This window comes from Camelus bactrianus, chromosome 32 (assembly GCF_048773025.1).
Source record: "Camelus bactrianus isolate YW-2024 breed Bactrian camel chromosome 32, ASM4877302v1, whole genome shotgun sequence".
NCBI classification, from domain to species: Eukaryota; Metazoa; Chordata; class Mammalia; order Artiodactyla; family Camelidae; genus Camelus; species Camelus bactrianus.
This window is the reverse complement of record NC_133570.1, coordinates 11,535,948-11,555,510: the sequence shown is the minus strand read 5'-3', so window position 1 is coordinate 11,555,510 and position 19,563 is coordinate 11,535,948. Positions and strand designations below refer to the sequence as shown.

Here is a 19,563-nt window from a genome sequence, read left to right as displayed (position 1 = left end):
AACTGGGTCTGAAGCCCGCCAGGACTGAGGTTTAGGGTGTCAGGGTGGTGGATACAGGGAGGAAGGGCTGGGGCTGAAGGTGGGACCATTTCTGGCGCCCTTTTTACAGATGCAGCTGTGATGGTGGCAAAGGTGAGCGGAAGGAGGGTGGACCGGGTGCTAAGTGCCACCCAGACCCAGGTCAGGGTTCAAGAACTCTTCCCCCAGCTATGGGAACGACCTCAGCCCTTTGGGGCATGGCTTCTGCTGCAGACTGTGGGGTCTTCTTGTCCCATATGGGACAGCTCTACAAGATCATCTTCAGAATTCCCTGCAGGGTTGGCTGAAGTTTCTGTTGAGACAGTATCGCAGCTCCAGCTCCCCCCTGACAGCCCCTTCCCTTCCAAGGGCGCTCCCCCAGTCAGCCTCCTGCCACCTCTGTCTCAGCATGGGCTTCCTGGGGACGCCGACTGGGCACTGCGACAAGGAGCAAAGGCGTGAGGCATTCCAAGCCAATCAAACAAAAGACCACAGTGAGTCGAGTCGAGTCCACTTTTTAATATTTTGACCATGATGCAAACAGGCATAAGTAGACGTGTGTTGAGTTCCATCCAATTAGAAGATAAGAGCACAGAAGAGGGGCATGCGGCGGGCGTGGCCTGGACAACCTCGCAGAGAGCGTGGGGCGGGCGTCAGTCCTTCGGGGAAGGTGCTGGAGCACACGGGACACTTGGCAGAGATTAGCAGCATCGAGAGCTTAGAGGTAGGGGGGATCCGAGTTTCCGGCAGCATGTGTGTGGTGAGAGGCGACACCCGCTCGGCCCACCTCCCCGGCCCCCCAGCCCCGGAACGGAAACCCACTGGCACAGGGACCCGGGGCCGCCCCCCAGGGCCACCCGGGAAAACCACTGCTGAGCCCGGAGTGGGTCTGACAATCACAACAACACAACGACACAGAAAACGGGGCGGAGGCGAGGCGGGGGAAACGGGAGGGCACGGGCCTCCGTGGGTCTTAATCAGAATGGATGCCAAGGGCACGGTAGCTTACCAAAATGGGGCTCATGCCTTCCGTCTTGGGAGGGAGCTAGTGAAACCACACTTTTTTTTTATTCCCTCTTGAAATCCGTCAACTCTCAATTTGGCAGCAGATAATAGAAAGAAAAGCACTGGGCTGAGAAATGCTCTGATTATTCCAGAAGGTCGATGGTGAGAAGGCCTGGGGCAGCCCGTAGAGATTCTGTTGCCCCGAGGGGACATCTGGCAACGTCCGAAGACATGTTTGGTTGTCACAACTTGGGGGCGGGGGTGCTGCTACTGACACCCGGCGGGTGGAAGCCAGGGGTGCCACTCAACACCCTACAATGCCCAGGACGCTCCCACCACAAAGAATTCTCCAGCAACAAACGCCAATAGTGCTCAAACTGATAGAGCCTGGACCAGAGTCTCTCAGAGCCCCCCCGGGAGCCCCGTCTGAGCACTCTGATGGCCTGGAGTCATTTGCTAGAACACCATGGAAAGCTGCCTCTTCAGGCAGATTCGTTCCTGCCTGCCAGGGCCACCTGGTTAAGAAAGGGCTCTGCTCTGGACCAGACACACCTGCCCTGCTTGCTCACAACCATGCAGAGATATCCTGGGATGCAACAAACTCAGAAACATACCAAGGCATTTTTACTCCTATCGCATCCCTTGCATGCGGCTGACAAGTATTGATAGAGAACAGACCCCAAACAGCCCCTTTCCAGGGGTGACAGTTTGTGCAGGTCCTCACATCTGAGACACATCAGTGTTTGGGGTGAGCTGGCTGTGACACCTGGCAGGGACCGGCAGGTGGACCCGGGACGGGGTGGGCGTGGGAGAGAGAGGAGAGGCCAGGCTACTCTTAGTCCCAAAAGGCCAAATTCAGGTGTATGACAACCATCTGTGTTGAGTCCCTAGGGGGCACGGTCACTCCCTCAGCTTTTCAAATCCTTTTTCCTCTATCCCAGCTCTTGGTCTTTAATTCCTGAGCCAAATGGCACATTTGGATGCAGGAGAAGACAGGGAGCGTGGACAGGGCACTTGGGAAACCCTGATTAATATTTCTTTTTCCTTGTCACTGGCAGACAGCCTCAGATGAACACGCGGGTTCAGACAGACGGCTCGGAGGGTAGGGTGGGCTCGGGGAAGAGCTGGAGAAGGGGCAGCAGTAATGGAAACATACAAGTAAACAAAAAGTCCACGCTTTTCTGAATGTCATGAATTCAAAGGGGCCGATGCTGTAGGACTGAGGGGGCCCAGACAGCGGCTTGCCCATCCTGGCAGGAACCATTTGTACCATGATCTGGGTCAGAACATCTCACTTGCTTCTGACTTGGGGCAAAACCTGACCTTCTTTTGGAAACCCAAAGCAGGTGGCTGCTGAGAGTGTGTTTGGCAAGAAGGTCCTGTGTTCTAAGGCCGATGTCTGCCGGCCTGGGGTCTGTTCTCTTTCAGCACATCTAAGCGTGGCTGGACCTTGGAATGATCCACCCTGTTGACTCGGGGAGAAGCTGGCTATTATGTCAACACCCAAGACTTATCTTTCCTCTGAGCCTGTTTTTTCTCTTGAGACCCCTTTCTCAGCCTAGAGGCAAGACTCTCGACTTTCCCTTTGTTCTCATCCTCCACCACAGATCAGTGTCCTGGGAATTCAACCCCTGGAATGCTCTTATCACTACATCTGCCCCTGCCCTCATTTGAGCCCTGGGTTACTGCAATAACCCACTGATAGTTCAAAAGGCCAGCCACCCACTCTCTACGCTGCAGCCAGAACATTCTTTCCCAAGCATAACCCCAATCACCTTATTTTCCCCTTAAAAAAAAACAAAACACTCCTAAGGTGCTATTGCCTACCAAATAAAGCCAAAAATCCCTTGGCATGCGACTCACCGCTCCCTACCTGTCCCTGCCAGTGTACCTCCACCTCCCTCAGCCTTCCAGAGCCAGGCTGCTGTGTCTGGAGCCCTGATTCACCCCACATGCTTCCCATCCATGCCTTTCCGCTCACTCTTCCCACAGCCTGGCCACCTTGTTTTCCCAAACCCGCTGGTGGAAACCCATCAATTTCTCAAGCCCCAGACCTGAGGCAGATTCTAAGACCTGTGTCTCTGCATACAGACCCAAACCTCCTATAAGGAAGGAACTGTGTTCTGATCTGTACATGACACTGTGCCTTCTACATATTGGAGAGGGAAGAAATGATACAGATTAAGTGAAAAAAAAAAAGTGATACCTTACACTGGGCCAGGTACTGTAACCGGGCACTTAATGGGCATTATCTCATTTACTCCACCTTGGTATACAGGTGGTTATGTGGACTCAGAAAGGTTAGGTCACCAACTCACAGCTGTCTACAGAAACAGGGGCAGAGTTAGTATCTGGACTCAGGTCTGCTTCTAAAATTCCACTTTGGTGCGTCTGAAGCATCCCCCCCACAGAGCAAAGATACCGGGCTGTCTGACTCCACAGAAACCAAGAGAAAACCCGTTTCCACTCAGGGAGTTTATTTCTGCTGCTTTGGCAACCCAAGGTGCAGGAATAGGAATGTTGTAGGGGACGTCTCCTTCCTCCTGGCCAAACTCACTTCTGTGAAATGGAGCTGGAGCTACTGTTGGCCAATTCAAGAGGCAGAGAGAAACCAGGACAACCCCCCAATGCCCAGTCAACCCTGTTTTTTGCTCACCGACTGCTAAACCAAAACTTGCAGGCTACCAGGACGGAACTAAAAAAACCACCACAAGAGGGCAGCATTTAGCCACCCTGGGTCAGAGTGGAATCGGAAATCAGGGCTCCACTCCTGATAGGCTCCTTACAGCGAGGCTTTTGGTATCAGAGATTTTGGCAACTGTGAGAAACACATCAGACCAGTCTCCTGTCTTCCAGCCAGGAGTTACAAAGCCACTTTGTGTTGGGGGTTGAGAGGCATTTACTTAAAAACAAAATCCTTCTTGGGAAGAAAGATGGATCCTGGTTATATAATAATTTCTTTGGATTCCCTGATAAAACAAGATGATGTTTCCATCTGTCTGCTTGCTACTAGAAGGGGAGGGATTTCTGAAGAAGGTGCCTGGCATGGAGTAAGTGCTCATAAGTGTTTATCTGGCGATGGAAAAGCTTTCATGCATAAAGCTTGATTTGGAGAGGGGAGCGCTGATTAATTCCTCTGTGATGGAGGCTGGACACAGCATTTCAGTCCCTGGGGAGCTAATGACATCTTAAGAGGTATCTCCAAAAGGCTCGAAGGCTTGGAAAGGAAGCCCCTGGGAGGAGAGCTAAGTTTGCAGGAAAGAAAGGGTTTAGAATGGGCTTCCTTCCAGGTCAGAAAGGGTCAACTGGGCATGCCGAGTTCTTGGTCTCTGTGCCCCGGGAGCCTGAGCAGGAGAAAACAGGATTAAAGGCAGGCTGGGGAATCATAACTGGCATGAGGTCGAACCCCGGGTGCCAGGGATGTGACACCAGCGGGGGCTGCCAGGGATGGTGGAAAAAAGGTGAGATAGATTTACTCTTTGTCTTTAAGAGTCTCTGAGGTTGTCCCCTCCTGGGGACTCCCCTCTGGCACCTCCAATCTAAGGTCCCTCCACCGAGGGCCAGGGCACTCTCCCTTTGGCAGACCCCCAAACTGAGAATCAAGGAAGAAGCGCCATGTGCAGTATACCAAGGGAAGGCCATCTTTCTGTGCAACCAAACCAAACCAAACCAAACAAGGCAGAAGACCAGACCTGGCTGCTTGCCTCCCTTTCAGCCCTGGGGAAGGCAGTTCCTGGGGGTCAGTGGGATTTCTTGGCTGTGGTGGGTGCCTCTCACCACTGACTTTTTAGCACTTACATGTAGAAAGGGAACCCTTCCACCCCATTTCATCCAAGAAGATGAACTGAGCTGGGTACCTGCCAGGGAGAAATTGCACCTGCCCAGATTCCTTGCTGCCCGTTTCTGATCTGAGTTGGGGATAATTTATTTGTCCAAATTATTTTATCGGGTTAAAAATGTGGGGGAACTGTCTGTTAGAAGGCCAAAAAGCACGAGGGCAGGCTCTCCCCACCTGGGAAGAAGCCGCGAGGTGCCTCGTGATGGTCTCCCTCTCCAACCTGATCCAATTTCACTGGCTTCGGTTATTTTATCCCCAAGGCTGAAAAAGCAAGCCCCATTTGGGGGTGGGGGATAAAAAAATAACAATGATATTCTTCCTGGTTATTGTTTCCAGTCTCCACAACTTTCAAGTTCCATCCAGTCCTACTTTTTTAGCTTCATAACATCATTGTGACTAGGGAAACGAGGACAGGTGATGTCTGAAGTTATCCAGTGGCAAAGCTGGGGGGGTTCCTATTTCCAGCTCATTCCCTCGGACCACGTTACTCTCAGTCTTGTGGGTGGGACTGCCTGGGGAGGGCCAGTTCAGGTGATCCTGACTGGGGCGGGCAGGCGGGGGTTGCTTGGCAGCAGGTTTGCCCAATCCATTAAATGGGTTAATTTCCCAGTAAGGGCTCTGCTACCTGGTGTATCTAAATCATCCAATGCTGTGATTCCCCCTTTCGTTGCAGATTTCCCCCTTGATCATCATACCCCACCTCCGTGCCCTGATCCTTTAAAACCAGGACAATTACGATGCTTCCAAGGGTTTCAGGGATACCAGCACAGACCCTTAGTTATGGACGCGTGAGGTCCCAGCAGGGGCCGGGGCATATTTCGTGGCACCGAGAGTCTGCAGGCGACATGCTTACACGGGCAAAAGGACAGACGGAGACCCAGGCCCATCACACGCGCGCACACACACACACACACACACGCTTGCACGACCAGAACGTCATCATAAAAAAGGATGGGAGGATTTGAACAGCTGAGGGACTAGCTCAGAAAACTCTTCCGCCTGGTCCCTGCAGCCTCTCCAGGGCAAACCCCAGAAAACACCCTAACACGAGCCACAGCCATGTTCCAGGGGTTTCATGCAGCGGAGATCTGCCCTTGTCAGAAAGAAGGGGGAGGGAGACAGGTTTTGTAAGAGCCACTGCGGATTATAAAGGCATTGCACTGCAGCAGGAAAACTCAAGGAGAAAACCCAAGAGGGCCAAGGAAACCACAGAGAGGTGAGAACTCAGGAGAGGAGGACCAGGACACGGCGACAGGACAAGGCAGAGTGGGGGCCGCGGCGGGGGGGCTGGAGGAAGAGTTCAGCGGTGTCCACGCTTATAGAACCCGCAGCCACCCCCGCCGAGTGCGGGGCGGCCACCCTGCCATCCGTACGGGCAAGAGGGTCCAGTTAGGAGCTGAAAACCCTGTAGGAGGAGAAGTGGGGAGGGAGTTAGTGGTGCAGGAGCAAGGCTGCTCTGTTTCTCTAGAGAGACCCAGAGACAAGCACCCGAGCCCTGGCCTTTGTCTCTTATCTCCTCGGCAGCCCCAGGGTCTTGGGGCTCCTCCTGACTGGCTGAATGAACGATGAATGAATGCTCACCCACGCCCACACAGCCAGCCAGGACGAGGGACATTTCAGGGAGCTCTCTGACAACTAGAGGAGCTGTGACCTCAGCCGGCTGGACCCCAAAGTCTGTTTTTGAGACTTCTGTGTCATTGCAAGGAGGGGAGATGAGGACTCATAAGAAATGGAGTGTGCGTGCCCCACTGAGAACGAGACGGCTGAACTCCCACCAGGTTTAACGCGGGGGTGGGTCGGAGGTATTCTGTGGAAGAGACTGGGGGAGGGACGTTACCATCCGGGGGACATGTCAAGGCAGTAACGTAAGGTTTAAATAGCGAGACTCAATCCCAGTATTCTGGTACCTCAGGCCGTTTCCGGCAATTTCGAGAGGACAAGTGAAATTTTCAAAATAATACCAAAAACGATTGGAGTTTGCATCGCTGAGAATGCCAGCAGCAGTGTGGCGGCGAGGTCGGGGGCGAGGGAGGGGATGTAAACACTAGACGTAGTGAACAGGAATAACGAATCTGCAGTGACGAGAGCCATCTGCACCGGGTGGAAGGTGACATCCAAGGGCGGGGTTCCCACACTTGTGTGTAAACACACAAACGGCTCTGTGCCCGACCCCAGTGTTTCAGACTCAGCAGGGCTGGGGCGGCCTGGGAACCTGCATTGCTAACACATTCCCAGGTGGTGCTGACAGTGCTGGGCTGGGAACACCACGTGGGAAAACTGTGGACAGTGAAGTCAGACACCCCTGCCCGTCAGGACCCGGAACCCTGCCCATGGGATGGACCCAGCTTACTCATCAGTATCTTTTTTGCTTTCCTCGATGAAGGCAATGGATTCAGATCTAAGGCGGTTGGTCACTTCATATGTGCGCAGGGTGACCCCAAAAATATCCTCATGGTACCGGTTGTCATCCTAGGGGACAGAAACAGCCAGGAAACAGACCTCAAATGCCAGCCAAAAGCACGGAGACAGGCAAACATGGTGATACCCTGGAATGGAATATCCCTAAAGAAGATGGTTTCTTAAGAAATGAGGTATAACCCTGGGCCCCCCGGGGACCCCTCTGGTCTCCAAGACTCTGTTTTGGCAAGACCCTGTGCCCTCCAGGGCATGGGGCCTTTCTAGCCCAGCTGGCAAAGAACCCTTATGTTACCATCCAGAAACAGTGATGAGGCTCTGTCGAAACCTGTCCATTTCCCCCTTTCCTCCCTTCTCCTCGATCCTGCAAGTTCAGATCTGGGCACGGCTGGGTTTAGTTTGAAACATCAGAGCCCGGAGGGGACCAGTGAAAAAGGGAGAAAAGAAAAAGTGCCCGCTTAGCGCTCAGGGGACACCACGGTTGCCAAAGTGGAGATTTCTTGGGACACATGAGTTTATCCGAAGCTCAGCTTTGCCCAGAAACAGACAGCCAAACAAAGAACTCAAGAAACAGCCCAAGTGACGGTGGACTTGTGGCATCTAAGAGTTTCTGTAGCCACTGAAGCTCCTCTGGCAGGACTGACGGATGGGTATTAAGAACATCTCAGAGGATTAAACAAGGGGAAACTGCACCTCCCTGCTGAGGAGAGGTGGTGGTCGGGGAATCACACACTCATCAGAGTTAAGTTCTGGTGTCCTTGGTCCCAAAGGTTTTGAGGAAAGTTGCCCATCTGTAGAGTGGATTCATTTTAAGTTGGGGTGGTTTTCCAACCTTATTCCGCAGAGTTCTGCAGAATCTACAAAAGTGTCTCCCAAGGCTCATCCCAAAGAGACCGAGTGATGGAGGTGGAGGGGCTCCACTGCTCCAAAGTTTTTGTTTTTTGTTTTTTTAACCTAATAGGATTGAACATCAGAATCAGAGCAAGGGCTTCTTCTGCAAAAATATTTTGCTTACTGCTCATTCAAGAAGTAGGGAGAAGAATGGGACCACCCCTGGAGCTCTGTGGAGGCCTGGGGCTCAGTTTATTCCCTTCGGGCAGTTGGCCATATAGTTAGCACTTGGCTTGCTGCGCTGTGACTTGCCTTTTGTGCAAATTAGGAAAAAGCACCCCTCCTTCTGGGGTGAACGCAGTTCCATGCCAAGGTGCACTGCCTGGAGAGCCAAGCTTGCGGTGGCTTTCATCCTCCACTTGTCCGCCTTGGACAAATCTTTTTGGGCAGTACCCAACCTGCGCAACTGCACAGGGCAGTGCTGCAGCTTGGTTCCAGGGCAGGAAAAGTTGGGTTAGGAGGGCTTTTGTCTAGCTGCCCAGTGGTCCACCCACTTGTTATTTTCACACATCACAGCTCCCTGCTATATTTACTACATGCAACTGCTCACCCGCCACCCTTCCTTTTCTCTCACTATGGTTTGCGACCACCTGTATCCTCTGTCCCCAGTCATAAATGGGAAAATGGGAGCAGGGATGTCATTGTGGCTCCCCTAATTGTCAAGACAGGTAAGATAAGGAAAAGGAGACAGGAAGCTGGGGGCTGGAAAAGGAATCCTAGAAGCCAGCCCATCACTCACCCTCAGCCTGCTGATAAACACGCCAGCATCCTCTACTGAGAGTTTCCCCTGCTGGGTCATGATGCGCTGGATGGCTTTGAGGACGTCAGCGGCCATGGTGACGTCCCCACAGACGTAAATGTGGCCCCCTTGCTCCTTCAGGGCTCGGTACACGGGTTCCGCCAGCTGCTCCTGTAGGATGTCCTGCACGTACTTCTGCGGGGAGCAGGAGGACCAGTGAGAAGGGGCCAGGGCTGCAGGGTGATCCTGGGTGGCTCACGTCCCCCGGGGAGCAGAGCCTGGCCCAGGGGCTCGTGGGCAGGTATATATTTTGTGCAGTGATGCAGGGGACTGGGAAGAGGGAAGCAGGGAAGGAGGGAAGGCTGATCTGAGGGTGTGATGAGCTGCTCCCTACTCTGGAGCTCAGCTCTGCTAAGGACCCTCTAGGGAGTCATGCAGCACCCACCCCAGACCCATCCCCTGGAGGGACGTTGCCCACCCGCTCCTCTCTCTAATGGCCAGTGGTCACCCACGGGGTGTTAACGCCGGCACACGTCTGGGTGCGGGGCTGGCACTGCAGGCATCCTGTGCCAGGGCACCAGGGCAGACAGCGAGATGGGGGCCAGGTGAGGGGCCGTCAGGTCCCACCTGGGCAAAGCCAGCTGCTGCAGTAATTGCTGGAATAAGAGAGGTGGGCTATGTGAACATCCGGTGGGCACGGGTGTCCAATCTGGCCTCTAAGGGGATTTGTCTGGTTGGCCCAGGGCATCTTTAACTTGCTCAGGAAACTTCCCCTGGGCGAGCCCAACATTCAGCTGGCACGTCCTGGCATGGCCGTACCCACTGTTAAAACACTGATGAACTTCCTTGCTGGTTGTCAAGCAGCCGCTGCCCAGACCGTCCGAAGGCCTGCCCGCCTCCCCTGCTGTCCTGGCCCCTTTCCTGGGACGCCCTGGGGGGGTCCAGTTGAGACCCCCCGCCGCAAGATCCACTAGGAGCGAGCTCCAGTCTCGTGTCCTGTGTCCATTCTGACTTGTCGTGTCTCTTGCTTATGGGCTGTTTAATTTTTAAAATTCCTATCTCTAAACATTTTTATTGTGATACAATACGCATAACATAAAACTTATGTGTACTTTAGTATACAATACAATTCAGCGGCATTAAGTACGTTCACAACGTTGTGCAACCATCCCTGCTACCCAGTTCTAGAACCTTTTCATCCCCCCAAAGGAACCCTGTACCCATAAGGAGTCACTCCCCATCTGCCCCACTCCCCACAGCCCCCGGCAACCACAAAGCCGCTTTCTGTCTCCACGGATTTGGCTGTTCTGGATATTTCCTACAAGTGGCATTGTATAATAAGTGCTGTTAAATATTTTAAATCAATATTTTTAGGCTCCTTGCTTCCTGAAGTACAGAGCAATGTCAGTGGAGGAGAACTGAGAAAGGGTGAGGGGGCTTCTGGGAGCAGGATGTGCCTGTGTGTGCGAGCTTGCGTGTATGTTGGGCAGGGGTGGGGGGACCGTGAACGGGCTGGGGGTTACCTTTGGTTTGTCGGGCTCCCGGGAGTAGGCTGTGTACAGTTCTCTGAAGACCCCCTTGCTCTTGGCCTGCAGGGTCTCCTCTCTGTAGATGTGGTCTATCTTGGACTGTCGGCACCCGAAGACCAGGACCATGGGGCAGGGACTCATTCCTGGGGACCGGAAAGATCTCATGTCACTGGAAGCTCTGATGCTTGACTCGGAGGGGGTGGCTGGTGGTGCCAGGGGTGCTGGGAACCTTAGCATGTGCCACGTGGGCAGAGGGACACGGACACCGGGGCCGACGGTCTGTGTATTCACGCATACATGCACTCACCGAGGGAAACGGCAAAACCAGGCAAAACCGGGCAAGTGTGTTCAGACTTCGGCAGACTTCTCTTCTCTGGGTTTTAATCCTTCCTTCCACCCCCGGCCACTGAGCAGCTCCCACCACTGGGGAGTGCTAAAAACCTCCAGACTCTGAAGCTGGACTGCTGGGTTCAAATCTCAGCCGTGTGTGATCCTGAGCAATTTACCTAACTTTCTACGTCTCCGTGTCCCAATGTACAAAATGACAGCAATAGTACCATCTAACCTCACTGGGTCATTGGGAGAAATAAATGTAAAATATGAGAACCGTGCCTGGGACACAGCGAATACAGTTGTCCCTTGGTATCCACGGCGATCAGTTCCAGGACCTGCCCTGGATACCAAAACCCAGGGATGCTCAAGTCCCATGGGCGGCTCCCTGCATCTGAGGCTCTGCATTTGCGGGTTTTCAACCAACCCCAAATGGTGCAGTACCAGAAGCATGCATTTAATGAAAAAAGTCTGCATATAAGTGGACCTCTGCAGTTCAAACCCATGTCATTCAAGGGTCAACTACACTTTATACATATTAGCTATTTTATTAGAATGACGGTTTCACTGGGGCAAGCTTTGTTTTTTTTTTAAAGTTGTTTCTGTCTTGTTCATTGCTATGCCTCCAGCACCCACAATCGTGTTTGGCATTCATGAGATGCTCAGTAAATCCCTGTTTAAAGCATGTCGAAACAGTGGGTTTCTAATAAGAAAAAAAAACAAAAACAAACAAACCATCTTTTAAAAAGAACCAAAAAACCTCCTGTGGGTTTCTTTCTTTCTTTCTTTTTTTTTTTTAAAGAAATGACTATTTCTAACAACAAATTGTATTTAATAGAGGAATTAACTTTAATAAGGACAGAATCTTAAGAGCCTAGAAGTCGCTAGCTACCTGGGGTACCACTGAGGGCAAAATGACTACATGTGATGTCACTGGAGGATCAGAAAGGATAAAGGTAGACAAGTACCCAGTACCGTAACGGCATGAACTCGTCCAAGCAGTGACGGGGCTTAAAAGAGCCTCTTTTACAGGGAGGGTAGAGCTCAGTGGTAGAGCTCATGCTTAGCATGCAGGGGGTCCTGGGTTCAATCCCCAGTACCTCCATTAAAACAGATAAATAATTAAATAAACTTAATTACCCCCCTCCAAAGGCCTGAGGAAAAGAAGCGTCTTACACAGCCTGTGGGTTTCTTTCTCTCCTCTCAAAGCTGACCTGTTGTGTCTCTCACATTGAAGCCTCTGGGACATAAACACACACCTGCTAAGGCTTAATGCTAACCCCTTCTAGGGCTGCTTACGTTTTAAGATGGGGTCCTAGTTTAGCAGTTGAAAAAAATGTCTTCTAGGGTTGGAATTACAGGCCTTGGGACAAGCTGTGTGGATTTGCTTGGGCAGGTCCTTTGAATTATACCAGGAACTTCACCCGTGGGTCAGGTCACTACTCTGCTCCCCCAGGCCCTCCCCAGGTGGTGACACAAAGGAGAGAGAACATCGTTGTGTCTCCAGGCTGCTGGGATGCAGGCGGGCCACTCCATGGGTGGAGATCCCATGGCTGCTGGACCCACCTTTGTGCTGGATATCAAACTGCCGTTGCTGCCAGAAGCTTCGGAAAGGGGCGATGCCAGTGCCCGGGCCAACCAGGATACAGGGCACTTGGGGGTTTCGGGGCAGGTGGAAGCTGGGCGCTCTGGACAAGGAAGAGAGAGAGTCAGAAGGCTTGCGGAACTCAAATCTGATCAAGAACTGCTGGGTCTTAGGTAAACCAGGTGGCCATCTTGGGTAGCTCACTGGGGATCAAGTGACCCTTACCAGCGTGAAAGGTCTCATAAATTTGGGGAATTCTCCAAACAGGAGGTCCTGAGGGTCTGGTTATCGCTGCATTTCCCAATTATCCCCATTGCTGAGCTAAGCTAAGCAGAGTCCCTACCTTGGCACTGTTGACATTTGGGGCTGCACAATTCTCCGTGGTGGGGGCTGTCCTGTGCGTTACAGGATACTAAGTACCCAGGCCTCTACCTGTTAGATGCCAGGAGCACCTTCCGGCTGTGACAACCAAAACTATCTCTAGACATGGCCAAGCACCCCCTGGGAGGCAAAAATCACCCCTGGTTGAGAATCACTGAATTAACCACCCATGAGATCTTCCCACGTCAGGGAGTCACAGACTTCAGGGTACAAGAGAATCACATGGTGATATTAAAAGGGGTGGCAGAGTCCTGGGCAATGCAGTAAGTCTGGGCTCAGGACTCCGCAGTTTTGAAGCACCCGAGGGGATTCTGATGCTGACCACACCATGACCATCCCACCCTGAACAGCTGAGAAAAATGGCCGGCCGAGTCCACTGCTGAGGTAGGGGAGTTATCGGCGGGCTAAGCAGGTACTTACAGTGGGCTTCGGCGCAGACACACCTCTTGTTTTTTATTTTTTAAAGTTATATTTTTTAATTTGACTGATTGATTGTGGTAGGAACACCTGACACGAAATTGATCCCTTTAGCACATTTTTAAGTGCAAGACACGAGTGGGCAGAAGCCACTTTTAAAACTGAGTCTGGGAGGAAATGCCCAGATTGATGGGGAGAGGGGTTAAATCTTCCTGGTCTCTGAGAAACTGGGAACAGATGGGGTGACCAGCAGACTCTGGATAGAAATTCCACTAGTCTGCAAATTCCATGAAGGCCGAAGCTGCACTTGCCTGGCGTCTGCTGTAACCCCAGCATCGAGCACAGTACGCGCACTGGGTAAGGATCTGTTGCATTGACCTGAATTTGGCTAGAGGACTTGCTTAGCTTCTGCAGTGTTACTCTGTGCCCCCCGATCCTGTTTCCTTAACAACCGACCCGGAGTGGTGCAGAATGCGATCTCAATCCCACCTGACTCCGCCACCTCCCTAGAACCCTTCAGGCTGGACCACCCAGCCCAGCTAAAGACATCGGGATGCAGATTCGGGATGGCTGCTTATTTCTCCTCATTTGCCACTCACCCTCTCACGAAACAGGGCACCACTTCGTCAGCCTGGATCCGATTCAGCCAGGAGGAGCACACGCCGTGGTGAACTGGTCCTTCTCCATCTAACAGAGCAACCAAGGTGACCGGGCTCACCTTCTGCCGTCCCCCAAGCTTCCCAGTCCCTGACCTAACCCCCTCTCCAGTGCAGAAGGCTCACGGTCCCAACGCCAAGTCTCTGCCTTAGAGTTCCTTGTCTGGATCCCTTCCTCTGAAGGGCAGGAGGAAATGGTGAAGCTGGGGTGAGCTCGTGGCTACGAAACTGCTGGACAGGTGTGGGTCAGATTCAAGTCCTGTCCACTGAAAGGGTCCTACTCAACATGCTCTCGTTAGCCTGTCGGGGTCCTCTCTCAGGCACCGTGCATTTTAACTGCTTTATCAAAGAGGGAAAACACGGGAGCAGAGGTCAGGTAAGCCGAATCATCTGTAATCAGCTAGGCATCAGGCAGCAGAGAGCTGCCCCCTCGGAGGGGAGGGGTGGTGGCGGCTTGTTCTAGCTGCTGCCTTGGGGGTATGAGGGGAGCAAGGGAGTAAAGGAGGGTCTCCGGCTTTGGGAGCAGAGGTTTCCAAGTGTGCACCTTGTTTCCGTCCTAATTCTGCACAGAGCTGGCTCTGCCTAAGGGGACAGTTTGCTGCTCTGTTTCTTTTCCCGGTTTCCTGGTCTCGGGGGGTGGGGGGTGGGGTGAGTCTCCTCCCAGGGGATTTGGGACTTGGCAGTGGTTTAGACAGATGTGCAGAGACCCCTGGAAGGTGTGTTGGGGGGAGCCGACCCGGGGGCTCGCCCAGCGCCTCTGCCCACCTCGGGTGCGGTAGGAGACGATGGCCACGGTGAGGTGCACCTCGTCAGGGTACATGTCTGGGGAGGAGCTGATGGAGTAGTAGCGTGGCTGCAGCAGGGACAGCTGGGTCAGGAGCAGCGTGGAGGGCATCTGGACGGACGGGAACTCCTCCAGCACCTCCACGATGGTGGGGTTCTTGCCCCACTTCCATTCCTCGTACTCCTGCAGTCCCTGTGCCGAGGAGAGGGACAGAGAAGAACTCGCAGCCAGCCCCTGGAACAAGCTTCCCATGAGGGCTCGAGGAGGTCCAGGGAAGAAGGCAAATAAAAACACAGTAACAGTCAACTCTCAACACAGGAATTATTCTGTGCCGGGTTTTCATTTTTGCAAGGATCTGAGGAAATAAGTCTGATCACCATGCCTATTTTAGTGATGGGGAAACTGAGGTATATAAAAATCCCATGGTGGATACAAGGTGGTGAGTCCAGGTCAGGGGGTGGCAAACTTCAGCCCACAAACCAAATCTGGCTCAGTACTCACTCTGTAAGGCCCATGAGCTAAGAGTAATTTTTACATATTTAAACAGTTGGTGGGAAAACCCAATACTATTTCATGACATAAGAATATGTTATGAAATTCAAATTTCAGTGTCCACAAATAAAGTTTGATTGGAACCCAGCCATGTTCACTCATTTCTGGGTCATCTTTGCTGCTGTGCCATGGCAGAGCTGAATAGTTGTGACAAACGGACTGTGAGTCTAACATATTTACTACCGGGTCCCTTATGGAAAAAACCTTGCAGACCCCTGTTCTGGGCAGTCTGGCCCCAGAATCTATGCTCCTGACCATTACACTCTCCTGCCAGTTGGGGAGGTCAAGAGATACAATGGGGACAGAGTCATGACTTGCAGGTGTATGATTTGTGGGTCTGGAGGTGCCTCCTCGGAGAGTACGGGTCACATTCAAGACGGTAAATGACAACCCTGAAGGAACAGGCTAGAGTGTGGAGGACCACGTTCAGGGGTACACTGACAGCAAAGACAGCTGTTACCAGGGACCAGAGGAACTTTCTAGGGCTCTGGAGCTATTTTTTCCTATATCTTAGAAGCTGCCCTTAGCTTATAGGAAGCTCAGATTTTAAGAAGGGTGAAGCCTACTACAAGTGCCTTGTGTACCAAAGCTTCTCCCCATGTTCTTAAAGACCATCCTTGCTTTATTGATAGGGGATGGCATTCTTGAGAATGTGCCTCCCAAGGTCCCCAGCCTTACTGATCTCTAGCTGCAGGGGCGCAACTGGCCAAGAGCCCGAGCAGCTAGTCACTAAACCTGACATCCACCTTATCCCAGATGCCTCCATTCAAACTTTCTGCTCTCTCCCTCACTTGGGGTCAGGCTTGTTTTGAGGTCTGACGGTTCTCTCCACCTTATCTGACTCCTTTCCCATGGTCTCTCACACAGGGGTTTCCCCTGATAAAAATCCTCATTCTTTTAATGGAGTTTGCTCTTTTTGGAAGAAACGGATTCCTACAGTTATATCAAATTCAGCTTTAAATAATCCCATGCAAACAGTGCAAGCTCTGTTCTCTCTTCCTGTTACCCTGCTTTCATTCATTTAAAATTTCAAAGTTGTGCATGTACAGAGTTTAAAGGTTAAATAATTCTGCAAAACTTCTGATGAAAAATAATGCTCTCCAATCTGTGTCTAACCCCTCAGAAGTAACCATGTACCATTTATTAAGTGTTTTTTGTTTTCTGGTGTTTATTTTCATCACTCTAAATAATATGCACTCCCTGAATTAAAAAACAAACAAACAAACTTGCTGTACCACCATTCAATCCCCTCTTCTACACATGCTCCACTGATAGCTTGCTTACTGGGGAGGAGACCCGACTGGGGGAAGTCTGAATGGTCCTCCCAGCTAGGATTTTTTGCAGCAGCTTGGTTTCTAAGCAAGGGTGGTAGAAGCTAAGCTTTTTGGTTCACTTTACCATCCGAGGACGCCTAGATCTTGAAGGCATACCTATAGCTCATCAGCACTGAAAAAGGCTGATTTTTAAAACAGGGCACAGTGGGATTCTTCTAAGCATGGACTCCGACAAAACTAATGGAAGCTCAAAGGTTCCAAAGGAAGGAGGAAAAAGAGTTAGAACAGTAATTTCTACTGCAGCCAGAGAACTTGGAGATTCAATGGGGTTACCCTCATCCTGGCCAGGACTAGCCAATGGCGACCTTCTGCAAACTAGCGTGGCAGCCCTTGCTCAAGACTGCCATCTGCTGGACAACCGCTGTAATAACTATACAACGCTCCAACCACAGGGGAGGCGGAAGGCGCCCCCTTGAGGTTGTCCGAGGCCAGGGACCCACCTTGCTGAGGACCAGCAGACGCTGCTTCTCTTTCTCGCTGGTGGCCAGGGAAGCAAACTGCTGCAGCTGCAGCGGCGTCGGCGGCGTGGTGATGTCCAGATAGTACTTGAAGGCCTGGAAGATGGTGCAGGGCGGGAGGCGATGCTCATCGGTCCAGTTACTGATAACGCCTGTGGAGGCACAGGAGGTGAGACATGGGCGGGGGGAGGAGAGACTGGGCTCCGAGGACCTGGGTCCTAGTCAGGGGCGCAGCATGGGGCCTGGTGAGCTGGACTGCCCCAGAGCCAAGCAACTCCTCGGCTGTCCACCTCCCACCTCCCACATCTACACCCGGGGCCCTGGGGACTACGTGACACCTCGTGTGTGCAAGAACCATGTCCAAAATCAATTGAGCAAACTAATCCAAAAATTTAAGAATGAACAAATATTAAAATAGCATGAGACAGTCCCCTGACATTCTATGCAGTGAGCCACCAACTTGAGCGTGAGCTGTGAGTCTATTCTGTCTCCATCTGTCCTCTCTTGGTGTCAGCCTCTCACCTCTCTGAGTGGGATTCTGGTGTTTAACATGCTCAACACTCACCTAGCACTTTCTATGTGCCACATACTGTTCTCAGCACCTGATATTATTAACTCATTTAATCCTCGCCACAATCCTAGGTCGTGGGTGCTATTATTATTTCCATGTTGCAGTTGAGGAAAATGGAAGCACAAAGAGGTTAAGGAATTTGCCCCAGGTCACACAGCTCAAACGCATAAAGTCAGGCAGTATTGCTCCAGACCATGTATTAACTACCATACAACACTGCCTTTCTGTTCTTTAATCCAGTATATCCCCTAAACACAAGCCTCTCCGTCATCAGGGGCTCAACTCAAGATAAAAAGTACTGTTCCAAAGTGCAGGAGGAACTGGCTGGACTGGATTTATTAAGAGAAAGTGTGTTTCTCTAGAGCAGTACCTTCCAAAGGGATTTTCACCAGAGCTTTGACTACATACTGTTCTCACATTCTGCCCTGACTTTACATCCTGGCTCATTTTTAAAGGGGACAGGTCACTGAATCACTGGGCTACCATGTATGGTCACCACAGTTCCTTGTACCTGCGGCTACTGAGATGAAACACGGAGACATTTACCTTTTGCCTTTAAAAGTTCTTTAACAGGAATGTCAAGGACGGTCACTGAAATGGGTTGGGACTTGGTCTAATGAGATTTGAAATGTGGTTCAATCACAATGGGCCACTGAACTTTATCCAGTGCCTTACAATTCTAAGAGGAGGCAGGGGCAGACTTCAGCTGCTATTTACTTGGCAGGCAGTGAGGCAGGGGTGATGGAGGAAGTAAGACAAGCAGCCCCTGCTGAGATTGGTGTCCAGCTGATGAAGGAAGGGAGACACCCCTTCTCCTTGATGATAAGCCATCAATGTTGCAGCATCACGGACGTTCACTCAGCCAGCTGGGCCAACGCTGTTTAGCCATGAGAAAGGGGGTGTCCTCTGTCTCATAAACTGGAGGGTGACAGAGACAACCCTCCTAGCTAGATTGGTGATTGGGAAGAAGAACGGGTCTCCTCTTTCCCAGACACTCCTCTTTCTCCTCTTTCTGGGACTCCCTGGAGATGGGGAGGGCCCTTGGGAGTGGCCGGGTAGGGTACCCAGCCGACCGTAGTTACCCAAAGCTGTGTTCCGTTCCTCCAGCAGCTCCACCTTCACCAGCTGGTTGACAGGGGGCGCGTCCTCCAGCCGCTCGATCAGGGCGTTCACGAGGTCCTCGTGGTTGCCCGGGAAGACGCCCAGGTGGTCCCCAGGCTGGTACTGCAGCTCCTGGTTCCCATTGGTGTGGAGACGCACGAAGATGGTGGATCGGCTGGAGGGAAGGGAGGGGGAATGAAGAGTTAAGGGCCACCGGTTCCTGCCCCCTTTCATTGCTCCTCTGTCTGTCCTTGTGGCTACAACTCCCCTCCTTCCATTCTCCTGGGGCTCATGCCAACCAGGCTTCTGTCCCCATCATACTACACCACCCACGGCTTTTAGCAAGGTCAACCATGAGCTCCTCATTGCAAATCCAGCTGCCAGTTCCCAGTGCTCATCGCGGTCACCCAAGCAGCGGTGGATACAGCTGGTCACCTGCTCCTTCTCAACTCCCTTCTCCTGGATTCTAGCACCCCACACTCTCTCGATCTTCTCTCTGGCTGCTCCTGCTCAGTCTGCTCTGCCTGTTCCTTCTCATCTTCCCTAACTCTGGGCGGTGGAGCACCCCAGGGTTCAGTCCCCGGACCTGACTGCGTTTCTGTCTTCCTGCCCCTGCTCAATTCTCCCCTGTACTTACCATCATCTGACACCCAGCAAAGTTTACTTCGTTATAAGCTCTGTGGTCTGCCTCCTGCCTGCCCCTGCCTTCCTTGGCCCCAAGGACAATGTAAACTCTAGAGGGCAGAGAATTTGTCTCTTTTGTCCCCTACTCTATTCTGGCACCTAGGACAGTGCACAGCATGTAGTAGGTACTCAAGATAGATTTATTGATTAAAGGAACCCGAGACTCCCAGGTTTATCCGGCTGCTGGAATAGGTTCTGCTCTCAATACCAATCGGAGTTCTGCCAGGAACCACTAGCCCATTGGAGCCCCAGGCAGTGATGTCCCCATTCTGTGA

General features: G+C 52.1%; 1 protein-coding gene across 3 annotated transcripts in view; it reads right to left on the bottom strand.

The window, feature by feature from the left end:
- Window positions 1-517: 517 nt before the first annotated feature.
- Window positions 518-19,563, bottom strand: part of NOS1 (nitric oxide synthase 1) — a 166,200-nt gene continuing 147,154 nt past the window's right edge. For all 3 annotated transcript variants that reach the window (XM_074356469.1, XM_074356471.1, XM_074356470.1), the window contains 9 exons: window positions 18,586-18,779; window positions 16,915-17,084; window positions 14,570-14,780; window positions 13,748-13,835; window positions 12,332-12,453; window positions 10,430-10,578; window positions 8,907-9,101; window positions 7,212-7,330; window positions 518-6,266 (listed from right to left, as the gene is read on the bottom strand). In XM_074356469.1, coding sequence (XP_074212570.1) covers window positions 6,251-6,266; window positions 7,212-7,330; window positions 8,907-9,101; window positions 10,430-10,578; window positions 12,332-12,453; window positions 13,748-13,835; window positions 14,570-14,780; window positions 16,915-17,084; window positions 18,586-18,779 — 1,264 coding nt within the window. In that variant the 3' untranslated portion in view covers window positions 518-6,250. The remainder of the gene's footprint in view (window positions 6,267-7,211; window positions 7,331-8,906; window positions 9,102-10,429; window positions 10,579-12,331; window positions 12,454-13,747; window positions 13,836-14,569; window positions 14,781-16,914; window positions 17,085-18,585; window positions 18,780-19,563) is intronic.